Consider the following 25,818-nt stretch of genomic DNA (forward strand, 5'->3'; position numbering starts at 1 on the left):
CCACTGAGACTTTATTTTGTCTTATTCCTCTCCTCCCCCTTTTTGGTCAAGAAGGCTTTCTCATTCCTACAATGCCAGGTCCTGGCTCATTTTCGGGTCCCACATTGCCAGGGAGATTTACACCCCCTGGGAGTCTGTCTCACACAGCAGGGAGGGCAGTGAGTTCACCTGCCAAGTTGGCTTAGAGAGAGAGGTCACATCTGAGCAACAAAAGAGGTTGTCTGGGGATGACTTTTAGGCATAATTATCAGTAAGCTCAGCTTCTCCTTTGCAGAATTATGCTTCATAGAGGTGAGCCCAAAGATTGAGGGCTCAGCCTATTGAATTTGTTGTCCGCACTGTTTGCAAGAATTTATCAAGAGTTCTCCACATGGGGAAGTAGAATATTTCCTCCTTTCTCTCCAGTCCCCCAAGGGGACTTTTGCAAATACTTTTTTTTAATTCTCTGCCCAAATTACGGTGGAATATATTGGGGTATCACACTAACCTATACAAATTAACAAAATCTCATGCCCTATTTAAGACTCCATGTAACTATGGTATTCAAGTAAACCATACAAGTTAAATTTGATAATGTGCTACCCAAAATATAAATTTTTCACCAAATAACATCTCTCCTTTCGGTCTCGCACAGAGGTTAGCATTTGAAAATATGAGTCATATCATCCTTTACCTAGTATCCTGATTAACTTTAGTCCTATCCACATCTGCTTCATTCATATCTTTAGACAAAATCTGATCACTTTTTCAGCTTTTTCTTAACAGTTGCTGAATGGGGTAATGCTAACTTTCATAGCTTCAGTGCTATAACTCTGAATCTCAGGTGTCAAATAAATACCTGAAATTCCAGAGAACAACCAGGTTATATACAAATAGATCAATATTTCAGAATTTAGAAATATCAGTTACAATTTCTAAATATACATGACTTCTGTTAAAGCCTACAATCTAGGAATCTTTACAACAGGTCCAAACCTGATAACCCATGCTCTTGACTTCAATTCTCCAAGTTTGTACATTATAGTTAATCCATATGAGTGAGTCATAATAATATTTGTCTTTTTGTTACTGATATTTTATTCAATATACTGTCCTTAAGGTTCATTCACCTAGTTGCATGTTTCACCACTTCATTCCATTTTGCAGCCTCTCAACAGTCCCTTGTATGTAAACACCACAGTTTCCCCTTCCATTCCTCCCTCTTTGAACCCCTAGGCCACCTCCATCCATTGGGAATCTGGAACACCGATGCCACAAATACCAGTGTGCAAATGTTCATTCAGGTCCGCATTCTTATTTCTTCCAGGTATATGCTTTCAGTTTCTTGCTTCCATGGCTTTCTATTTCTCTCTATATTTATTCTATTTATAAAGGACTTCAGTAATAGGAGTAAAACCCATCTATATGAAGTGAGTCACACCTTAACTGACATAGCCTCATCAAAAGACCCTACTTTGGTTTACACTCATAGTAATGGGTTAGATTTAAGAATATGTTTTTCTGGGGTCCATACAACTTCAAACTACCACAAATGGAAAAATTAATACCACAAAAATAGTAACCAAAAGAAAGCCTAGATAGAAATACTAATATCAGATAAAACAGACAAAGCCAAAAACTCTTTTAAGGGCAAGGAAGGGTACTATATACTGATAAGAGGTCAAATCAGCAAGAAGACATAGTAATTACAGATATATAGGCACTGAATAGCAGACCCCATTATATATGAAGCAAATCTTGACAGATTTGAAGGAAGAAATAAACTGTTCTACATTAAGAGCAGGAGATCTGAATTCACGATTTTCAATAATGGATACATTATCTAGGGAGAAGATCAATAAGGAAATATAAGACTTGAATGATATCTCAACCCAATCAGATCTAACAGATATATGTGGAACACTTCATCCAACAGCAGCAGAATACACGTTCTTCTTCAGTACACATGGATGATTCTCCAGGATAGACCATATGCTAGGCCACAAAACAAGTTTGAATATATTAGAAATACTGAAATCATACAATGATCTTCTCTGACCACAATAAAATGAAATAGTTAGAAATAAATAACAGAGGAGGAAATGGAAAATTCGCAAATATGTGGGAAATACAGGACACACTCTTGAACAACAAATGTGTCAAAAAGAATTCACAAGAAAATTTAGGAAATATTTTGAGGTAAAGGAAAATGAGACATAATTTACCAAAACTTAATGGGATGCAGGAAAGGTAATGCAGAGAGGAAAATTTATAGCTCTAAATGCTTATATTAAAATGTAGAAAAATCTCAAACCAGAGACCTAATATTGCAACTCGAGGATCTGAAAAAGAAACTAAACCCGAAGCCAGCAGAAGTAAGGAAATACCAACGATTAGAGTGGAGATAAATGAAATAAAGTATATAAAACAAAGCAATAGAGAGAATCAATGAAACCAAAATTAGTTTCTTTGAAAAAATCAATAAAATCGATAAACCTTAAAGAGGACTGAACAAAAGAAGAAAAAGAGAGAGTATGCAAGTAATTAAAATCAGAATGAAAAGGGGGATGTTTCTTTCAATTCCACAGAAATAAAAAAGACCATAGGAGGGTACTATGAACAACAGTTCTCCAACAAATGAGATTACCTAGTTTAAAAGGACAAATTCCTAGAAACACACAGACTGTCCATACAGACTCAAGAAGAAATACAAGATATCAACAGACCAATAACAGATAAAGAGATTGAATCGATCATCAAATATCTTCCAACAAAGAAAAGCCCAGGACCAAAAGGCTTCAATGGTGAATTCTACCAAGCATTCCAAAAAGGAATTAACACAAATCTTGCTCAGACTCTTCCATAATTAAAAAGGAGGGAACATTACCTAATTCATTCTAGGAACCAACATCACCAAAGTCAGATATAGGTACAAGAAAAGAAAATTACAGACAAATGACCCTTATGAAAACAGATGCAAAAATCCTTAACACAATACTAGCCAATTGAATCCCACAGCACATTAAAAAGAATTATACATCATGATCAAGAGGGATTTATCCTTGGTATGCAAAAAATGGTTCAATATAAGAAAAACAGTTATTGTAACTTGCTACTTTAATAAAATTAAAGAATAAAACACATGATCACTCAATGCAAAAAGGCATTTGTCAAAATAGGGCACCATTTCTTGATAAAAACACTTTAAAAACTAGGAATAGAAGGAAACTTTCTTAACATGATAAAGGACATATACAAAAAAACCCACAGCTAACATCATGCTCAAGTCCGAATCCAACTCTCTAAGATCAGGATCAAGGATGCTCATTGTTACCACTATAAGGATCAGGGAACCCACTGCTTCAGTTCCTTCAGATTTGAGAATGTTAATTTATTGTCTTCATACTATTAACTGGATGGGTTAATAAAAAATGGCATCACATTAACGTTCCCTCAGACCTGTACAGACTGGGGATTTCCTAACTTTAATATGCATAGAATCACCTGAGAATCTGGACAAAATGCAGATTCTGACTCAATAGATCTGGAGTGGGAAAGGAAGAGTCTGCATTTCTAGGAAGCTCCCAAGTGACGCCAGTGCTGCTGGTCCCTGGACCACATTTTAGAGCAGGAATGGTGTAGGCATCACTCCTTGTCTTCTGTAATGCATACTGCTATGGAGCTACCTAAACTTGCCTTTTCCCCCCTTTTGGATAACTTGCCTCTTCTTCCTGGTGTTTATATGATTATTTTTCTTATCTTTGCAATTCAGATTTCATTAGGTTTTATGTATTAATAAAGGATAGAATGAAGATTCCCACATTAACACTGTACTTGCTTTTGTGTTATTTCTTTGGTTCTCATGCTGTGAGGCCCACCTTCAAAAGAGTTCTAGCCATTTCCAAGGTTTTCCCATACACTTGGCCTGACACCTGATCTACATAATGGCTGAGAGTCTGTTTCCTTATTTGCACACTCATTCTTACAATAAAATGCCCATCATCTACGAGGAGGAATGAGTTTGTTCTCCAAAATAAATTAACTAAAACAATTAAAGACCAAGAATCTCAAAACATACAATGTGAAAATAAAGAATGCATAAAATGCTATGTCAAAAAGCAACATTAATGCAAAAAAGAAAATATCATGGCTGGCAGAAAGGGAATTGAGGAGGCAAGGGCAGAGAAGATTTCCTAATTTCAATGTGCATCTTCCGGGCCATTATTTAAATTAGATCAATATAGTGACACATAAATAAGAGAAAATGTAGGGAAAAAATTGATACCTAAAAGGAAGCTGGGAAAAAATAAAAGATTAAAGTGTGATGCTAAAGAACCAATTAAAAGCCAAAATTAAGAAAAACAATAAAATTTTAAGGACTAGTAAGGTAAATTTTTAAACCAGGAGAATTAGAAAAGCTCATAAAATATTACAATGTAGGCTATAAAAAATGGAATAAAAATTAGAGCAAGGTTAAAATATCTTAGGTTAAGAGGAAAATAAAAATGACAAACAAAATTTAAAACAAGTAAGATTGAAAGCCGATATGGTAATTAGGTAGGACATAAAGTAGGACTTGTTAAAAATATGAGAGCATAATTAAAGATGAATGTTGTAAGATGATTTATATAGTTTTTTTAAATACAAGAAAAATATTTTTTAAAGTTTAATAATTAGGAGAAAAATACCTTGAAATATGAGTAAGACGTTTTATCTGTCTTTTGCCAAGAGACACTCTTCTCATGAAGTAGTGATGTGGTGGGAACTTAGGGGGCAGAGAGCAGTGTAACACCTTGGTCATAGAGGCTTCCCTCTTGCATCTCTCAGAAAGTACCAGAAATTCAGCCTCACTAGCAGTCATCAGAGGAGACAGACAAATTCACAGCTGGATGGCACCAACCTGACCCAGGAGAAACTCCCTGGCCTGCCAGCTACATTCCCTCCAGGATTATCTCCTCCAAATTTAGCCCATACTCAGACTCCGGGGAAACGAATCTCTCTAGATCAATAACCCATGAAGCATTAGGTTTCAACAGGTTTCTTGTGTCTCTAGAAAATATTTTTAGGGACTGTGGCACAGCCCCAATTCAAAAGACACTTATTTTAAAAATGCGTATTGGACATCTTGCCTGTCCAGACGCTGTACTAGATTCCAGGGATACAATGAGGAATAAATAACAAAACTCCACTAACAGAGGTCCAGACTCATGTACAGAAAGGATAGCAGAGCTTTACCAAATGGTTTTAATACATGTTCAATGGCACACATGGGCTAATAGGCTTTCAACAGGAGAAGGGACACCTTTCCCTGCAGCTGTGGTAAGGGAAGTGAAGGTGGGGGAGGACACAGGTAGGGAAGGATGAGAGTTATGGACATTATGCCTGAGGGGCCTACTTCTCTGGATCCAGTGAGGGTTTTGTTGAGAGTGAGGAGTCTGGAGATAAGCAGAGGTCTTGAGGTTAAGTGGGAGAGGTCTAGGAGTGGGAGTGGGGTGGTATCAGTAAAGTAAACCTTAGAGGGAGCTAAGCACAAGTAAACAGTCTGACAGATAGCAGTAGGGGCCAAGGAGAGACTAGAAGTGGTACCAATCTGTGTGGCCAAAGACAAGCAATATATTATAATACAATGTGAATAATTTGTTGAGACATTATTCTCACTGCATTTTTCCCTCTACCCAATTCCAAGAAGGGCTTTGAGGCTACTTGCAATCAGGGGAGTTTGGGATTAAATATTTAAAGACAACCTATCCCAGGTCTTTCTCTTCTGTCCCTCCTTTGAAGCAGAGGTCTCAAAGTGGTCTTCTCCAGGCTGAAAAACCCTTATACAGATAGGTTTCATTTGTAATATGTTTTGAAGCTTTTAAAAAGATTACCAACATTTTACAAGTAGAAGATTTCATCTTCTCCTGGAAAAGTCAGGTGATCCGGCAATACTGGGCCTACATTCTCACTTAGCTACAATTGGTTGGATCTGAGTAATGACTGCCCCTTTTAAAGGGGGCATAACTTCCAATCCTTTGTGGTACCTATCAGTGATGGTTAATTTCATGTGTCAACCTGGCTAGGTTATGGTGTCCAGATGTTAGATCAGGCAAATACTGGTCTGATTGTCCCTATACAGATATTTCAGAGATAGATTTGCATCTAGTCAGTTGATTACATCTACTGCTGATTGTGTGTACTATCAACAAAGGAGACTGCCCTCAGCAATGAGGGGAGTTCTCCAGATCCAACCAATTGGAGGTCTTACAACCCAGAATTAAAGATTTCAGAACTCTGAAATTCTGCCTCTACTTCAGCTAGCCAGCTTCTCCTGAGGAATTCAACTTCACCGTTATCAGAATTTCCAGCTTGCTGCCCGCCCTACAGAGTCCAGACCTGCCATTCCCCTTCCATGGTCACATAAGCCACTTCCTATAATTTCTCTCTCTTGCTCTCTCTCTCTCTCGCTCCACACATATAAACTGTTAGTTTTGTTTATCTGGAGAATACTGACTAAACCACCATTCTCTATCTACACTTAGCTAATGTCAGTCATTTAGATTAATTTTCTGATCCCTGTAATCCTGTCTAAAGTCGGAGATTATGTGATTACGTTAGGGGGAAGGAATAGAGGCAGAAACCTTAAGGCAGAGGGGTGACAGGTCTGCAGCTCCATATGACAAGGAAATCATATGCCTGATGCCCCAGAGACATGGCACTCCTAGCACCAGCAAAGGATAACAGAGGACCCCTTCCTCCTCAGACTGACCTAGATAATTGTCAAGTGTCCACCCCTACATTTCTGGGTCCTCTGTTATCCTGCTATCCCATATCTTCATAAAATCCTTAAGGGTGGGGGCACACAATGACTTTACAGCAGCCCTTGGAAAGCGCCTTGAAGTTAGACCTAACAAAAGAAAATAAGGATACGCATCACTTCTTTTGTGGAAGTGTGTACACACATTTATGGAATAAGATTTCAGACACTGAAATGGAGATACAACCAAAGAGGACTAAGAAAATACAAAGCAAAGGAGTGGGTGAAGTCAATTTTTTTACTAAGATGTTGAGGAAGCATAGAAGGTGAAATTTGAGCTCAGTTTTGAAGGATGAGTGGGAGACCTCGAAATAGAGAACGTCATTCTGCTCAAAGACAAACATTTGAGAATGCAAATCACATCAAGGAACGTGTGAATAATTCAGTATGATTAGGGAATAAGATGCCTATCTTCTGGTTGGGAGAAATTGGAAAAGAGAAGGAGTGGTATGACGGTGAAACTAGAAGAGAAGGCTCAGTTACACCTTCCTGTATTCTTCATGTAATGGGGAGCCCCTGACTGTTTTTTAGTATATTTTGTGTTTACAAAGTTAGTTGTGCTGGCTGTTTTGATAATGCATGGGGAGGGGAAGACTGGACAGAGGACAGTGAGTCAGCTCTTGCAACAGTCCAGGTGAGAGAGGATAAAGGCCTGAACTAGCACAATGAGTTGCAGAAATGGAGAGGAAGATTTGGATTTCAACAGGCACTTATTGAGTGCTTACTGTGTGCCACGCATTGTGCTAGGTTTGATGATACACTGATGAATACGTACATGTGCCTGCCTCAAAGAAACTCATTGACTAAGGTACAAAGTTCATCACACCTGGTAGAGCCGGGCAAACTCTGAAGCCTCAGTGACATGTGTTATGCATTCCATCCAGCATGGGTCATGTTCACAGGGTCCCACACAGTCCCAAAGAAAGGTCAGGGGCCATGTGACAGGTGAGAAGTACCTGTTTGGAAACATACTTCTAACTCTGGGAAGAGTCAGAATTTTCTTTAATTTTAAACTTCAGATAAGGTGTTGCAGTTAAATGAACAATTTTTTAATATAATAAGTTTGAATATAATAAGTTGAACAGATATTAACTCTTGTTAGGTGAACTCTCTTAACACTTAAGTAGTGTATTTATAATTTTATGAAGATGATAAAATTCAATCAGCTTCCAAATCACTGTGAGTTTTTTCCAGTTTGCAGGGATATCCCAGACCTGCTTCTGACTCCTTACCACTTGACTTCTCTATCTAGCTTATTCTTCAAGTTGCACAGTGGCTGGAACATAGCAGCTGCTCTGTAACTACTGAGGAAATGGATTTATAACACGAAATGGGATACTTTGAAAAGTTGTGAGCTTTTGTAATTGGAAGCAATAAAGCTGAGGTGCTTGTCAGGAATGATAATTCATTCACTCAACAAATATGGATTGAGGATCAAGAGCTATTTATCTTCTAAAAGGCAAATAAATATTTACTTATTTATAAGAGTGTACCATTCTATATACTGGAGAAATAATGTACAAAATAAAGTCCCTGTTCATGTCAGCTATGGAGACAAGCAATAAACAAAATAATGTTATATGTACATGCATATTGTGTCTATACACACAAATACAATGTATCAGGGATGATACTTGCTATAATAAAAAATAAAAAATAGGTAAAAATAAAGCATGATGTTGGGAGGGATGTGGCATTTTATACACTGTGTACTAGGTAAGGCCTCTGAAAAAGTGGTGTTGAGCAGACATTAAAAAAAAATTGGGATTATCTACCCAGACATCTGGGAGCAGAGCATTAAAAGGAAAGGAAAGAAATAAAAATAAAGCCTGTCATGTTGGAAGACTGGCAAGAAGGTTAGTGTGGCAAAAGAGTGAGGGGAGAGGGGTAGAAGGGAGTGGGACCTGATGGACCTGGAGACCCGGTTCTTTCACCTGGCATTCTAAGAGCCAATCAAATAAAAAAAGAAAAAAGAAAAATGCAGGGAAGAGGGATATGATCATTAATTGTCATAAATAATAATTAGTTGGGAAATACCGAGAAACTCGTGAAGCTTTAAATTGTGAACACCATAAGGGGTGAAATATTTGTCAGTATGGGTCACTGCTCTATCCCCAATGTCTGACACATAGTAAGAGCTCAGTGTGTAATTGCTGAGTAAAAGGTTGAAGCCTATCTTTGCGTTCTCAACTTTCAGAACTTTATTAATAACTAAGCTGTCTCAGTCTGACATTTTTTTGGGGGGGGGAGGGGAGAAAGAGCGGGGACGACAGTGCTATTTAAACTCACCTACAGGGCATTATACATACCTATCATTAAAATACAACAAACTTTAAGCTTTTTCAATTTCTGTAGCTGTATAGCAGTCTGCCTCCAGGGTGGCACTCACTGTGTGTGCCCTTTAGACTGGAGAGTTTACAACCACTCTATAATGTCTTAGCAAATACTGTCACCTGATCAGTCCAAATAGTACTAGCATCGCCTAAGAGCTCTTTCCATCACGTGATCTAAACCATACTTGCAGGGTGAGGGGTGGGGTGATGGCGCTTCCCCACTATTGCAGCGACGCTAAGTATACTCGATTTTTTTTTTTTTTTTTTTTAAAGACAGAGAGAAGGAAGGAAGGATAGAAGGAAGGAAGGAAGGAAGAAAGGGAAACATCTTTAAACATTTTCTTGTTTTATTGTATTTTGTTTTTCCGTTTTTTGTTACATGGGCTGGGGCCGGGAATCGAACCGAGGTCCTCCGGCATAGCAGGCAAGCACTTTGCCCGCTGAGCCACCGCGGCCCGCCCCACTCGATTTTTTAAGGGCATCACGCACTTTTGAAAATTGCTCCAAACTATTCATCTTAAACCATTTTAAAGCCTGTGTGTTTGCAGAACCATTACAAAATCAAACAATGCGATGACTTTAAAAAGTGAAGACAAAAAAATGTGAGACAATTATTTTCGTGAAGGAAGAAGGGAGCTGTAAAAAACTTATTTAAAAAAACTTTAAATAAATCTCTGGTTATATGAGTTTCCTTCATTTTACTGCACAATGCAGAACCCATTACTGCCATGAAATCACTTCTTTTACTTTACACCTTAACGGAAAATCCGGATATATTTTATCACAATTAAATAAACACCTCAATCGCCTAGTGCTTAATTAGTGAGAATTCAATTAGCAAAACTACACCTGAGTCCAATGAAAGCTGCAATGCCTCCACCAGCCACCACAGCGACAACTCCTTCGCCTGGATCTCGGCTCTGGCACTCTCTCCCTACCGCCACCCACCGCCCGGAGTTTCCCCAGCGAGTCCTGGCCCCGGGACCCCGACAGGCCGGGGTCCAGCTCGCGTCCGGCGCCGACGGGGGTATCACTCCCCACCCCCGTCACTTCCCAGGGCCAGCCTAGGCTGGGCGCTCCCGCCCCGAAGCCCTCCAGAGGCGGCTCTTAGCTTTCCTCTACTCTGGGCGGGGAGAGCCTCTCAGAAACTGCTGTGTCAGAAGGGCTCTGGGCGTCCGAAGTCAAAAGAGCCAGATTTGAACGAGAAGGAAAGACTACCCAGGGATTGCCCGAGAACACAGCGGGGAGGGGCGTAGCGCAGAGGAGAATCTCCACCCCGCCACCCGCCGGCTCCCGGGGGCCCGCGTCTGGAGCGCGGCTAAGAACAGGGTGGCGCCGAGGGGCGGCGCGCACGCGCGGAGAGCTCCTCGCCCCCGCCCCGCCCCGCCCCCTCTCACGTGCCACGCAGCGTGCGCCCGGGCATGTGCGGGCACACGTGACAGCGCCGCGTCCGGCTGCCGCTTGCTCACCCCGCGCGGCTGTACTTTGAACCCGGGGCGTGGGAGGGTGAAGGGGAGCGAGAGGAAGGAAAGCCGCGCAGGGAGGGGAGGGGCGGAGGCCGGCCTCCGGGAGAGTGATATCATCGGCAGATTTATCACTAGGCAACCTAAGAATGCTTCTCTCTTTCCAATCCTAGAGCTCCTTGAAGATCCCAAGGTTGATGATATTATTGCCCCTCCTTTCTTTCCCCCGCCGCGCAGCACCCAAACGGTGATTTAGGGAGTTAGGCTTGGTTTACCAGTTTTTTAATAAGTATTTTACACACAAACAGCTCAGAAATAGATCCATTATCGCACCCGGTTGTGTCTGCAGAGACCTTCGCGGATGGGGGCATACAGTCTGGTTTATTCACCTTTTCGATTATACTAGCTACGTTATGGCTATGCAGATAAACCTTGTTCAGGATAATATGTATTGGAAAATTAAGCCCTGCTTAAGATACCATAGAAAGAGAGCCCAGTGTCTTTACTTCACTTTATAGGGAGTTTTCTATTTACTACCATTAATTGAGCTCTCCAACATTTGGGTCCAGGCTGATGTCCCCCTGTTGAAACCAATTTTCCTGTCATAGTGAGGAACCTATAAAGCCGCATACTAAAGTAAAATTTATCACAGACTACATGGCAGATAGACAATATATTTGTGCGTGTAGATATATATAATATTCTGTATATATGCACACCCATATGTAAAAGGCTCCAAAATTGAACGTTAGCTAAGTTCACAACATCCTAAAATTGCCCTACATAAAAACTGGAGCAAATCACCCTGTTTCTTCCACAATTCTGCAGGTTCCTTAGTCCCGCTTCGTAGGCTTGTCCCGAGATCCCTTCTCCCACCTGAGAACCTCTAGAGAGCAACCAGGACCCCACGGGTGTGGAGTGGTAGCAGCAGTGTGGAAAGCACACAACATTTTGTGGTGACTTCCAAACCAGAAGAGCACGCTTCTGGACAGGTCCAAATTGAGTAGACAGCAAAACTGTAATGGTCTTTAGGGTACTTTGAAAGTTGTTTTTCCAGAATTTCATCCTCTATCATAACTATTATTGGATGCTCTATTCCATAATTTAGAAAGGCTATTGTGGTATTCTTTCATCCTCCACCAACAAGGTATATTCTGTCTCTTTAAGACTTGCATAGCGTAACTCAACTCCTGACCTGAGAAAACCCCTCTGCCTCTCCTCATCACTATTACTATGGGGTAATAGTATAAGGAACAGGGACTCAGAACCAAAAAATGTGGTTCCAATCCTGGTTCTGCTACCTACTGAGCAATGTGACCTTGGACTAGTTCCTTGCCTCAGCTTCTCCCAGAGGCTTTTGAAAAACAGGCCTTAGGATGTGTGTTTCCCTCTAGAGCTGCTCTACATCTCTCTCATTTCCCTTTTGGGTACCGAGTGGAGAACATGGATAATCACTCCCTTAGATATGGTAAAGAAATCACCCTTACTTCTTTTATGAGGTAGACCAATGAGGGAAGACAGACTGCTTGTGAGGTACTGTTTTTTTGTGTTTGTTTTTCCCCTACTACATAAGATTTTATCAAGCTAAGGTGCTATCGCACCTCCCTTTGCAGTAGGAAATATCATGATTTCGCAGTCCCAAATCCTTAGGAGGAGATGGAGAGGAAAGCCAGCATGGCAATCGAGTTCTGAAAGGACTGAAAGGCTAGGAATCCTTGCTCAGGCTTCAAGTCAAATATACGTAATTAAATTGTCCTGCAACTTAACACAGTACTAGAAATTGCCAGCGCCTTCTCCTTGAAGATGGGTTCATTCACTCTCCTGTGCCTTTTCCTAAAGTCCAGCTACTTTGCCAGGCCTCCTGTGACTCATCCAGATGAAGTTTGCAAACTTGCCCCCCCCGCCCCCCCTGCTCCATGGCTCCTGTACTCCTGTATTGTATCTGCCCTTGTAGTAATAGCATTTACTGGGTTGCCCTGTAATTTATTTTAGTACAAGTCTATCACCTGCAGTAGACTTTGGGATACTCAGAGATTCATCTTTGATTGTCCAGCATTTATGACAGCACTTCACATACTGTAGGAGCACAAAAATATGTTTGTATCCCCATACCCAGCATTTAATTGAATCCATAGGCTCAAAGATAAAAGGAGCATGCTGCAGTCAATGGGAAGTTTGAAACTCCCGTATCTAGGCCTGCGCACCCTTCCTGCCAGCTCCCCAGTTGCTGAATTTGCCACCGAAGATGTCTAAAGGCCAGAGGTGGAGGAGGTTATGTACCAGAAGTGGTTCCAGGATCATCCATGAATCAAAATGTTGAATTGGTTTTTGCTAATAGCCCCTGGTCCTGTCTTCTTATCAATCCATCATTCCAATCAATGAATGAAAGAAGTACTCATTAAATCAAATAAATAATTTCTGGTAAAGAAATTTATTTTGTGGTTAGCTGTGAGCTAAATCTATTAGCAAGTTGCTTTTATTTTTATGTAATAGAATGATTAAGAAACAAAACATTTGATAACATTCGCATAAGTAATCAAAGAACATTGAGGAGAATCTGGAAGTTAGGAAGGAAAAAAAACTTGGGGGGCAAGTCATAGATTCTATGAGTTCACACAATTTACTTATAGAAGAGCCCCTCAGTTCCTCATCAGAGGAATTATTTACTCTAATTTTAGGCACATTTCTAATGGGTGTGGATTTGTTTAAATGATTTCCCAGCCCACAGCAAGTCAGAGGTAGCAAATTAGAGTTGGAAGGAGGCAGTCTGACGCATCAAGAAGTGACAGCTGACAACCTGATCATGAGTAAAGAGACTGAACAACCTATAAAAAGAAAATATACAAAATCAAGAAGAATTTAGTGCAAGTGCAAATACTTCCAGAAGACATGCATAGTGCAAAAATGATATTTATAATGATGACCTGAATTCTTAAGAAAGGTCAAATTAGAAAACTGAGTATTTTTCTCTAAAATATGTATAACACATTTTGGGGGACATGTGTAATAAATTTTAGTAAGCTTTCCACTAAAATGAAAACCAAAAAGAATACTGTTGACACTTGAACATGGAGGCTTCAGCTTTCTGAACCATTATTTATGGGGTACATATCATTCCCTCATGCCAGATAAATTAGTCGTCACTGAATACATTATCAGAATTTTAAATTATCAGCTTTTTAAAAATGTACAGTTTTAAATTTGCTTGAGGTTTTTTAATATGGAATCTCAGAACAAGTACAAGAAACCCAGTTTTAAGACAAATTATAACATACAGAAAAGCAACTTTTTAAAGCAACTTTTTTAAACCTCATGCTGCACATGTTTTTTAGTATAAATCCCTTCTCAATCACAGAAAATAAATCCCTGGTTGCTCTCTAGAGGTTCTCAGGTGGGAGAAGTTTTCTCCTTTGAGAAACTTGAACTTACCTTGCACTTTAGCATTGCACTATAAATCCATTTTGAACTAATTTAAAATGACAAAGGTGAGAGCAATGGGTGGGCCTAAATGGATCTGAAGATCCCCTGGGTTAAGAATTTTTGCTTCATGAAAAGCATCAGATTGCTACTGAAGTAAAATTCCATAAATACAGTCAAATTTTGGCTTTAAAATGATCTTCATTGATTTCTGAGGGCTCTGGATTATTTCTATATAAATATAAAACACTTTAGTCTGTTTGCCCAGCTATTTCTTCCCAGAGTCTCAATTGGCAGTCACCTTCCATGGAGAGGTTCAGAATTGACCTTTGACACAGACAAGGAATAGGCTGAAGCTTTTTAATCTAACTTTTGGAAAAAAAGTCCGATTATGGGCAATAACCAAAGCTATGACCTGTATGGCCAATAACAGAAAACTAAATGAAAAATGGTTTTCACAGGGATAGGAACTAAAACTCTAGTTATAATTTATATAGCTTCTAAAATCTAGGTTCTAGTGCCTTACAAATGTACTTACATTTGGGGGAAAAGATCATTTATCAGTTTAAGCCAAGTTTTCTGAGAAATAAATGTATATAAAGTTAATTGCTATAATATTATACTTAGCCTTGTTGACTCAAGATTCATATTTGTCTTAAGTTGGAAAATTATATGAACTATAAAGTACTGTAGTTAAAATTTCACCATGGTTGGTAGAGAATTCTTAGTAAATCAGAGTGACTCCAGTCTTTCAATTCATCAAAATAAATCAATGACCAAAATAACATTTTATATATGCTATATAGATAGTATTACTTTGTAGTTCTGTTCTCACTAATTTTATGTCATTTTATAGGCATTTGGACTAAATAAGTGAGCTATAAATTCTGGTCCAACTCAGGTTTTATTATACCCAAATTATAAAAATGTGAAAACATTTTATCCTCTGATTTACTTCGAATTTTTTTTTTTTTTGCTTTTGAAGCTAATCTTATAATTATATTAAAATGTAGCTCAAAATATTTGAAATGCTATTTTCCCCCCTTATTCTGGTTTAGATGGGTAGAAATTCTAACATTCAATGAATTGCAATGCTTAAAAATCCTGCAGAGTTTTCTGTTCATTTTTGTTTTCTTTGACCCTATGGTTTATTCATGAAACTTCATAAATGCTGCCCAATCAAATTCAGTTTACTTGGGCCAAGATGCTGCAGTAGGAGTCTCACTGGCTGGGGGAAACAGTCCACCTGGCCTCTAGTGCTGGCTCTAGATAACTGTGTGACCTTGAGGGGAGATCTAATATCTCTGGGCTTCACTTACCTCCTACTATAAAATGCAGGGGGTCCTGGATGAGCTTATCTCCGAGGTTCCTTCTGGCTCTACACTCTATGACGTGCAGTTTAGTTGCCATAGAGTCAGCAGAGGGAGCACTTTTTCTACAACTTACACATTTTGACTATAATTTAAACCCTTCAGAATCAAGGGATTTGGAAAGAACATCACCGAAGGTAAAAATTGACAATCCTTCACAAGGTTTGTATCAAATCACAGATTTGATTATAAATGTGAGTAACTATTCTAGAAATAACTATTTCTGTTCCTTGAATTCCACAATAAAGTCCATGACAGAGAGATTCTATAACAGCTAAGGAGCTAAAATATACTCAGAAACCAAGCACGCCTATGTAGTAGTGCATTTATACAGGATTCAGTGAAAAAGAAATACCAGACCATACAACATGGGCAATCAGGTGTCATAGAGAAAAACGGAAAATTTCACCAATCATAAAAATGTTAGCAAATTGGGGCTAGCATAAACAAACCACACAATTGATATACAGGTTTTCTTTTGCACTTTTCATTTAGATACACTTGAAACAAGTAGGTAGGCACAGCCAGACCTGGAGGCTTGTAAGAGATTGGAAGCTGTGATGGCAAGCCAACAATGAGGTTGCATATGGAAAACCATAATGATTTTCAACCCTACAGTCACAGATATATCAAAACTAATTGAGCATCCATTACGTCTTTTTAATTATTAGACAATCTCATATCGTATAGTAAAGTTTTTATTCCTTAGTAAGAATATTTAAATCACAAAATAGTGTGGAAATATTTAGGTAATAGAATTTATGGAGTGCTGAAAATACTAGAATATAAAGATAATTTCTAGTTTGTCATCATATACTAAACTTTTCTAAACCAGCTGGTTTCTTGCAGACAGTATTTATTTATTTTTTTAATAATTTAAGACAGCATAAGCTTGTACCAAGCATGAGCATTGTAACAAAAGTGCAACTTTTCAGCAAATCCTCCCCAAAAGGTATTTTAACTCAAAATATCATTAGCACATATTTTCTCCCTACAAAAATAGCATGTCAGACATCATTAATTGGATGTATTAACAACTATGTACATAAGAGCCACTTTGTAGGCTAAGAGTTTAACGTTGTTTAAACACAGCGTTTGAGGCAAACAGTAGCAACAGCAGCAGCAAATGCACCAAACTGACTAAAAGACCCAGATATTTTCTTCACTCATAGTCAGACTGTTGTGTCTCACCCCTTACATAACATTCAAGTGAGATTTCTCACAGTGCTACCTTGGCAACAAACTAAAAATATCTAGACAAGGTCTCGGTTTAAGCCTTATTAAAAAAGCTTTCTTTGTGATTATCTGGTATCTGGTTTGGTCTCCAGAAAATACATAGACTTGGAGATAGGAAGGCCTCAGAGGGCTTTATTCCACTTCTTTACAGCATTTCCAATCAAAGCGGACCAGTTTAACTCTTTCCTCCACCTCTGTGATTTAAGAGAATACAGGACAAACCCATTTGGACTTGCTTTGTTATTTCAAGTTCAGTGCACATTCAATTCTTTTTTTAAACAGCAAGTTTACAAAAACTTAGGAACATAAGAATTCAACAATGACAGTGGGAATAGATGCCCTTGATATATATAATGACTAAGAAGAAATTAAGATGAGTCAATTGAATCATGGTCCATTTCTCAATAAAGTGCTAGCAAGTGTACTAAGAATGATTCTGGCCTTCTTCATCCATCTCGTTCCCTGATTTAGTTCTGAGGATGGCCCAACTCCGAGTCTCTTTAAACAAGTGCAAGTTACTAAGATACCATTTCAATCACTTCAGAATAGTTTGCAACTTAAGCAACTGCATCCTCTTCTTCCTCTTTGAAAAATATATGCTTTTAAAAAAAGTTGAACGTTATAAAATACTGAAGAGTAAATTTAATTCTAAACGATCCTCATTGTTTTTGTGGTAAGCCTCCCCAAACAGGCACGGCCGTTTTGAGAGATAGGCTAATAATTGCCTACTGTTGGTTGTCATCCCTCTAAACACCTTTTCCCCTCCTCTGGTTCAATTGGCTTACCAGACAGGAGACCCTTCTGACTTCCTCTAGAATTAGGTTTTATATTTTAAAGATATGGAACATGGACTAAAGGGAGGCAAAACTTATTTGAGGGGAGAAAATGGAATCAATACGTGTTGGAAAGGATCGTTTTTAGCTGTTAGGGGGGAAGTGAGGGCTGTTAGTGGAGGGTGGGGTGGTGAAGGATGAGCAAAACAGGAACTCCAAATGTACACAAACACCTGTTTTGTACTGTTTAAGAAAAAAAAAAACCTGTCGTGCAGCTATTACACTTCCTCCCTTTAAAACGTTAAGGGCGTTTTAACTTATGATGATGATGATGATGAGTCTGCTTGAACCTCCATCCTTTCTAAGAAAGGGACGCAAGGATTTAGGGGGTTTCCTTTCCCAGCTGCGAGGAATCTTCCTGAGCAGAGCTCTCGGGGTTCCCGAGCTCGCGGGGAGCGGCGAACGGTAGGTGGGTGCGGCCGTGCGGGTGGTGGGGGAGCACCGTCCCAGGGGGCGCTACCTCGTGCGGTAAAAGGGTTGCGGCGGTGGCGCCCGCTTTCTCGGGCGGGGGCGACAACACCGAGGACAGGCAGGGGAAGGCGGCGGCGGCGGCGGCTGCAGCGGCGGCAGCTGCCGCGGCCGCCGGGGCGTGGATGCCGGGGTACAGCAGCGGGAACGGGGCAGCGGCCGCCGCCGGGTACAGGTATTTCTCCAGGCCGCTCTTGTCCAGGAAGGGCTGCACGTAGGCGGCGGCCGCGGAGGGCGAGAGGAAGTAGAAGGGCAAGCAGAAGGGGGCCGCGGGCTGCGCGAAGGGCGCGCCCCCGCCTCCGCCGAACGCCACTAGCGAGCTGAGCAGGGCGGCGTCGGGTTTCAGCAGCGCCGCGGCCGCGGCGGCCGGGTCGGGCCCCAAAAGCGCTGCCGCCGCCGCCGCCGCGCCGCCCACCGGGCCGCCGCTGCCACGGGAATCCAGCTTCATCCTCTTGGGCGCCGGCGATTCCTCCCCGGGGGGCTCCTGCTTGATGGTGACGCGGCTCGTCCCGGCGCCTCTGACCTTCTCGCGGTCCGGCCGGGCCTCGGCCTCACCGCCGTAGCCGCTGTCGGTGTCCGTGTCGTTCTCGGCAGCGAGCTCGGCACTGGACTGAGTCCGCTGGATGACCGGCACACAGTGGGCTAACGGCTCCAGCTTCTGCCCCGCACGCTCCAGGCAGGGGTCCGTCGCGGACCCGGAGGGGGCGGAGGCCGAGGGCGCGCTGGTGCCTTTGCTCCGAGGGACCTGTTGCGTCAACAGCTGGGGCGTGGGCAAGAACTGGGTGGCCACGGCGTGCAAGTGGTTGATCAGCTGGACACACCGCGGCTCCCTGGGCGTCCAGCTCTCAAACCGGGAGAGGTATTGCAAGACTTCTTTGGCGCATGTTTGAAATCCCGAGTGGAACGCATCCAAGTCGGACTGAATGGGCGATTTCAGAGATCGCTCCCCTAGGTTGAGGAAGGGTGGGGGTGGAGGGACAGAGGAATGGAGGCAAGAAGAAAAATATCGACGTTTAAACATCTGCTTATCACGTGGGCCTCGCATTGACTAAAATGATCTCGGTTGTTCCTCTGTCGTGGAGTGATATAATCCACTGGTTGTCGAGAGAAGGGGGTGGCAGGGCGGGAAGCGGGGGGGGGGGGGGCGCTCTACTTCCAGCTGAAAAACCAGAGTGGAGAGGGCGCATCCGCCACTTGAAATAAAAAATCTGATTCCTCCGAGTTCTGCTAAAAGCCTCTAGGAAGCTTCGGGAAAATGGGCACTTTCCAAGGAAGGGAAAGTCTACGCAATTTAACAAAGAAGAGGTCCTGGGCCCACGGAAGGAGGTGGCGGGAGGTGGGGGTGGCGGGTAGTGAGAGAGTCCTAACATTGCTTCTCTGCAGGCTGCCCAGCTTCATCAGGGTGGCTCGGCCTCCCTGAACTGACTTACCATTCTGTAAAGCAATTATCTTCTGATGCTGTTGCTCGGTTAAGGCTGTTAAAGCTTTTAAGTGTTTCAAAGTTAATTCCAGGACTACCGCTTTTTCCAGATGCCCCAGAGTCTGCAGTGGTGCAAAAGAGAAGGGGCACTTGGTTACTTAAAAAGCACTTATTTGGCTTGACTGGCTCTCCATTCCAGTCCAGCAACTTAAGTAAACACTTCGAAAAAAAGTACTATTCCTATACTATTCTAGCTTTCCACAAGACAGGTTATAAAGGATTTCTTGTGTTCAGTAGTGAGCATCTATTCTGAGTTTGTGGGGAACTCTGCACACTATAGCACAAGTTGTAAGTCAATATATTCACATATATTTTTATATCTCTAGGAGTTAGTGCCAGGCTATTAACACGCCCTTGGAGAGCAGCAAAGAATGAAAATATACATCTTACTGTCAATTTCAGATGTTCAGGCAGTAAATCTTTCAGTTGAGCAATGCATTCATTAATTCGGTCTCTTCTTTTCTTTTCTATTAATCTGTGCGGTAACTTGTAGGTATCCTTAATATTTGAAAGTCGTGGGAAAAAAGAAAACAATAAGCTAAACATTCATTTACTGGATATAATAATAGTCTCCCACCTCCTCACACCCCCCCCACACACACACCCCCAAAAAGAGACATACTACAGAATAGAACAGACTCTTTTCTCCGGACTGTTGAAATGCAATTTAAATTCAGGTACGATGTTTAATCTCCCCCTGAGAGTATCCAGCAAATCACTTAAAATTCACAGTTGGGAAAGCTCAGGGGCTGTAATGTGTTTGCGGGCAGAGCTTCGCTGTGAAATCAATGGCTCTAATGAACTATCCAGGCAGGTTTGGGGTGGCATCGGAAACTTACACTTACCTTGCTGTCGTCTCGCTTCATGCTCCTTTTGGGTTTACACAGATATAAAGAGGAATAGTCCAGTCTGCAAAACAGAAATCGGCATCAGGCACCCATTCGGGGAGGGGCTCTGTTCTCGCCCGCTCCATACCACTTTCTGGAGAATAGAAAAATCAAACCGAAGCCTAGACATATTCGGAAGGGTGCGTACACCTTACCCTATAAAATCTCTATGTTCCAGTAACTGCCTCTCTTGCAAATGAGGAATTCCTTCGTCCATGTTCAACTGCTCCCCGTTTCCTCTGTTTCGATTTGGGGGGTTCAGTTCTATAGTCTGTGGGCCGGTAGCCTCGGGAGGTCTTGGGGGGATCTGTGCGTCTCCAGTCTCGAGCGCGCTCTCCCTCTTCAGTGCAGTGTTGAAAGTGTGAAGCAGTTGGTTCTCCCCCCCCCCCACCAGCCTCGCTCGCTCTCAGTCTTTCTCTCCTTCTTCCTCGCACACACGCGCGCACACACACGCACACTCGCGCCGGCCCCACTGCACCGGTAGTTTGCTCTCACTCCGGGCAGTGTTTGGCCACAGGGCACGCACGTCGCCGGCCAGACCAGCACCCAGCTCACGTGCGGAACGTACCATCCGCAGTCCAGCGCGGAGGGGGGCGGGGGAGGAGGGGCCGGGCCAGGAGGGGGCGTCGGGAGAAGCGGGCGAGGAAGGCGAGCGGCGGGAGGGGGCGGGGACACCTGATCAGGGCCACCGGAAAGGAAAAACAACTTCTGCCAAGCTATTCATCTTCCCAAAGGCGATGCAGACAGCGAGGATTGGGGGAGGGGAGGGGAGGGGGCGCAGAGGTACTGGGCTGCCAAAGCTTCCTGGGCTCCGAAACACGACTCTGTCTGTCGGTCATTACGGTGCAGGAACGTGAACGTGGCCTTTTGCTTTTCCACCGACTGTGCTCTTGGTTTGGACCAGAGAAAGGAAAGAGAAAGAGAATTCGCGGTGGGTAAACTTCAGTCCCGAAGGGAAATTTGGAGACTTGTTTGCTCACGCTCAGGGGCCTGGGGGGAGGGGGTGTACCCCGTGGCGCTGGTTGGAGATTGCCTTAAAAAAGGGGCAACTCGAAATCCACTCCTTGAAGGATTTAGGATAAATAAAAATGTAGTCACTGGGCCAGAATGTCGCAATTCAAGTATCTTTCGGCGACACGGTGTCCCTGGGCCACCTAAACTTCCCGCAGCAGCCGGAATTGCGGTGCCACTGATCACAGCGGCAGATGACGTTTGGGGCCTCGTGTGCTCCCGGAGGAACGCGGCGAGGAGGGGGGGAAGGGGTGGCACGAGAGGGGCTACCGCGGAAAAGCAATGCAGCATTTATCACTTGCCGGCCCCACTCTGCAGCCCCGGTGCGCCTCCGCTGGCTCTACGTGCCTTCCCCGCGTCTCCTCCCCCTCCCCCTCTCCCCGCCTCCTCATGCGATAAGAGACGCCGGGAGTGTGCCGAGACCACGTTTACTACCGCTGGCACCTCCAAAGCCTCCCTCCCTAATCCTGTCTCAAACGGGTACCAGCACAGGGCCAGCAACGTGAGCCGACCTGCCGCTGCTGCCACATCACTGCGCGGGGAACCCGTGGGCGCGCGCGCGCGCGCTCGTCCTGCAGCCGCGGCGCTCGGCGCTCCGCGCGGGGAAGCACGGACCAGCGTGAGCCGCGCCACCTTCCCCAGAGCCATCCCAGGAACATGACTCACTACTAGTGAGAGTTACCGGAGGTGCCCGGAGATGCGCATTACCCGCGCGCCCAGCGCAGTGGGCGGCAACGGCCCGTGGCTGCCAGGGAAGGGCTGCTGCGGTCCCCTGCTGTCTGCTGGCGGCGGGGTGGGGAATTTTACATATATGAAAGGCCTTCGGAGAATTTATATACATATATATGTGTATGTACGTGCATATTTACGTATATAAATGTATTCTCATTCTCCCCAGCTGATTCCCGAAGCATTAATTATTGCCGGTGGCACGTGAACCAAGAGAAGAACGCAGAATGCACCAGCAGGAACGCAGCAGGGACTGGGGCGGTCGCTGCGTGTCCCCCGGCTCGCCCCGCCGGGCGCGGGTTCCGGGGACGGATCTGGGTCGCGGGAAGCAGCGGCAGGGAGGAGGTCACGTGTCTGCGGGAGTCGCGTCTCCTCTCCGCCTCCAGGAGCCGCCCGGGTCGCGGCTTGCGCTGCTGCAGTCTCCTGAGTGCTGGGCGGAGACGCGCACCGCGTCTGGCTTCGTGACTCCGGCGGCGGCCCAGGCTCACCCCGGCGTGGGGAGACGCTCGCCTTCCGGCCACTTGGTCTGCATAGAGGGTCGCTTAAGGTCTCTCGACTTCCTGAAATAAGGGAATGCATTTTGCATCAAACAGGCGATTTAATAATACTAATACTTGAAAACTACTTCAAAAAAAGACTGATTTTATTTTAAACCCCTGTCCAGCCTCTCTCCTGTTTCCAAGTGGTTGGATGATTAGTTCCCTTAGGGGAGGAGGGAAAGTTGGAGCTCTAAAAGCGATATTTTCCTGCAGTGAAGTGTCCCTCTTTTTCTTAATTGACCAAAAGGGAGAAAAATGTCGTTAAGGTGAATAATTTAAACATGCACACACACACACTAAATAAAAATTAGCTCCTTTTATAGGTTCTGAACGTTTAGAATATCGCAAATATTTCCCCCCCGAGCTAAATCCCACTTGAAAACGCCTGCTAGAGAGTTTAGTGAAAATGACGTAAAGACTGAATCACTGCATCTTGGCCTCATCAGCAGGACAGAGGGGGCATAGGCAGATGTCTGACCAAGGCAGACCTTAGGGACTAAATCTGTGGCAGACACTGAAGCAAGTTAAAACAGAAGGAACAGGAAAGGAGCCTAGAAGGTCAGTGTGGATGAAAGCATAACCTTCCCATAATTTACAGAGATTCCCATAATACAAAGAGCCAAGGGGTGCCCAGGAAGCCTTTTCTATTATGGCTTTTACTCGTCTTCCTCATCCTTTCTGCCCCCTGCTCACTGATGATTCTAGATCAATGTTCTGGATTTCTGATACCCAGCTCAAACTGCAAATGGGGTCTTTCCAATTTTTTGTTTCCTTTGCCATTCGTGGATTTCCTTTTTCCTTCCCCTCGTCTTTTCTCTTTCCCTTTTCATGCCTACCGTAATACTCGTTTCCCTTTTCCTTTTGTTCTCTCTTCTTTTTTCTTTTTTTTTTTTTTTTTAAAGGAAAGACAGAGAGAAGGAAGGAAGGATAGAAGGAAGGAAGGAAGGAAGAAAGGGAAACATTTTTAAACATTTTCTTGTTTTTATTGTATTCTGTTTCTCCGTTTTTGTTACATGGGCTGGGGCCGGGAATCGAACCGAGGTCCTCCGGCATAGCAGGCAAGCACTTTGCCCGCTGAGCCACCGCGGCCCGCCCTCTCTTCTTTTTTCTTGTTTTCTCTTTCTGTCTGCATTTGACCTTTCTCTATAATTTTTTTTTTTTTTAACATGGGCAGGCACTGGGAATCGAACCCGGGTCCTCTGGCATGGCAGGCAAGCATTCTTGCCTGCTGAGCCACCGTGGCCCGCCCTTCTCTATAATTTTTGTTCTAAATTCTGTTCACATTTTGTCTTTTTTCTGTAACCGTTCACACTAGTGCCTCTTCTTGCTTATCCACTTCTCTTCCCCTTTTCTGTCTCTAACGGTTAGCTTCAGAATATCGGGGATAATTTGATGCCTCCAAATGTTCCTTTGCTGCAAGAAGAGTATAAACAGCGACAGCAACAATATCTAATAAACACATTATTTACAATTTGCGTGTCAGACACCGTTCTAAGGACTTTTATGTATTTACTCATTAATCCTTTCCACAACTCTGTAGGGTGGATTCTATTATTGCCCCTGTTCTATAAATGAGAAAATGGATACATAGTGAGGTTATGAAATATGCCAAAGTCCCAGAGCCAGAGTTTAAGCCCAATCTGTTAGCTTCAAATTCTGTGCCCCAAACCATTACATTATAAGTGAAAAGTGATGGGCCAGACCTAAGTATTAATAAGCTGCTTCAGGGGTGTTTTCTGTTTACCAGTGTGAGTGTGAATGTTTGTTGTAGTATGTGTGTGTGAATGTCCAAAGTAAGATGCGGGGGTGTGTGTGTGGGGGGGGAGTTAGCATTTGAACTGCTGACAGAGGCAGGAAAAGGTACTAAAAAGGAAGAAGGGGGTCAGTCTTCTGGAGTATCGGGGCATGATTCAGTTGGCATGTGGCTCCAAATTTATTGATAAATCCAACTCTCCTAATTAATTGCTGTAATTTCACACAGATGGACTGGTTTGACCCATAGGCACTGGCTGCTCATCATCTCTACTGAGCATATACCAAACTAATGTGAAGGCTTCAGGTTAATGATAGGGAAAGTTCACCTGTGGCGAGGTTAGGAGTGGAGAAAGAGCCCCCTATCTAACAAAGAAAAAGAATACTGGAATGCTCTCTTTGGATGTGTTTTAAAACAGGTTGAGTCTTATCTTTTGAGGAAGGCTTAATGCTGTCCTGCTGAAAGCCCAGGAGATACAAAATGAGGTCTAAGCCCCCTTTGAACTGATAAAGAATTTTGTGACACCTTACTTTCAATTCCTTATTTTCTTTCCCCATTTAATACGGGAGAAGGGAGATGCTTCCATTGCTTTTCTTTGGTTAAATAGGGAAATCAGTACTTATGAGACTCTAATGAAAGGGAACCCTTTACCCTAGTTCCCCGCCCCCACCCTCCCATTAGGTATTCTAAGCCTTATGCTCATTTTATTTACCTCATGACGGCGTAAGGTCTTCCCATGCTTGCTTGCAAAATCTTGGATTCCCAAGAGAAACAGAATTCTCCTGAGAGGATTAATGTTTCCATGGGGGAATAGAGGGGTTTTTTTTTTTTTTTTGCCTCTTTAGAGTTCTGTAAGCCCTACAGCTTTCCTGGAAAGGTGACTCTAGGGAATTTGGGAGCCAAACTAACTATGAATCTCTGAGGGCCTTTAAAAGTCACATCTCTCCAGGGGTGTGGCACTGTCTACCTGTTCTGCTGTGAAAAAGTCCCGTGAATTGGGCAGGTACCTCTCTTAATCACCTCTTTTGTGGACAGTGGGCAAGAATTTCCACACCTTCTACCTCAAAAAGGGAAGGTAGCCACTGTGTAGAGTTCATACAAACCTGAAAGAAAAAGTTTGGGGTTGGTGCTAAAATCAAGGTCTTCGGGGTAGGGGTTGAAGCAGGGGGAATGGCAGATCAGGGATGTGCAAAAGCAGGGATTTTTCTCTTGGCATCCATGCCCGCTCTCAGGAGAGAATGATTAATGCTGTCAGGCATAGAAAGGCTGCTCATTGACGGGTCTTAGGAAGGCAGGAACCTCACTGCCACTCATCAGAAGTAAATATGACCTTAAAATATTGATAATGTGACTTGCTAAAAGTACCAGATTTTAAGTCCCAGAATAGGTTAGGTTTTCCAGTTGTATACTCAGCAAATGTAAGGGAGCAGCACAATGCCCCTATTTAATTTGTAAGAGGACTTAAGTCTTTCTCTAGCCTACCAATTAATGTGTCTTTGTGGTTGTAAACACACTCATGAA

At 43.1% G+C, this 25,818-nt stretch overlaps 2 protein-coding genes across 3 annotated transcripts; one reads left to right on the plus strand and one right to left on the minus strand.

The window, feature by feature from the left end:
- Nucleotides 1-15,674: 15,674 nt before the first annotated feature.
- Nucleotides 15,675-20,839, minus strand: BHLHE41 (basic helix-loop-helix family member e41). The gene is made up of 5 exons (XM_077170350.1): nucleotides 20,421-20,839; nucleotides 20,224-20,287; nucleotides 19,769-19,876; nucleotides 19,329-19,440; nucleotides 15,675-18,846 (listed from the first exon to the last, which is right to left on the minus strand). Exons 1-5 carry the CDS (start codon nucleotides 20,480-20,482, stop codon nucleotides 17,753-17,755), a joined length of 1,440 nt encoding a protein of 479 aa, XP_077026465.1. The 5' UTR covers nucleotides 20,483-20,839; the 3' UTR covers nucleotides 15,675-17,752.
- LOC143691607 (uncharacterized) lies at nucleotides 17,575-23,436 on the plus strand. Of its 2 annotated transcripts, none has more exons than XM_077170353.1 (2): nucleotides 17,575-17,835; nucleotides 22,175-23,436. In XM_077170353.1, the coding sequence occupies exon 2, from the start codon at nucleotides 22,233-22,235 to the stop codon at nucleotides 22,572-22,574; it is 342 nt and encodes a 113-aa protein (XP_077026468.1). In that variant the 5' UTR covers nucleotides 17,575-17,835; nucleotides 22,175-22,232; the 3' UTR covers nucleotides 22,575-23,436. The 2 variants fall into 2 exon arrangements, with proteins under 2 accessions (XP_077026468.1, XP_077026467.1); XM_077170352.1 differs by lacking the exon at nucleotides 17,575-17,835 and adding an exon at nucleotides 20,900-21,196.
- Nucleotides 23,437-25,818: the final 2,382 nt, after the last annotated feature.

The sequence above is a fragment of the Tamandua tetradactyla genome, chromosome 7 (assembly GCF_023851605.1).
Source record: "Tamandua tetradactyla isolate mTamTet1 chromosome 7, mTamTet1.pri, whole genome shotgun sequence".
Lineage (NCBI taxonomy): Eukaryota > Metazoa > Chordata > Mammalia > Pilosa > Myrmecophagidae > Tamandua > Tamandua tetradactyla.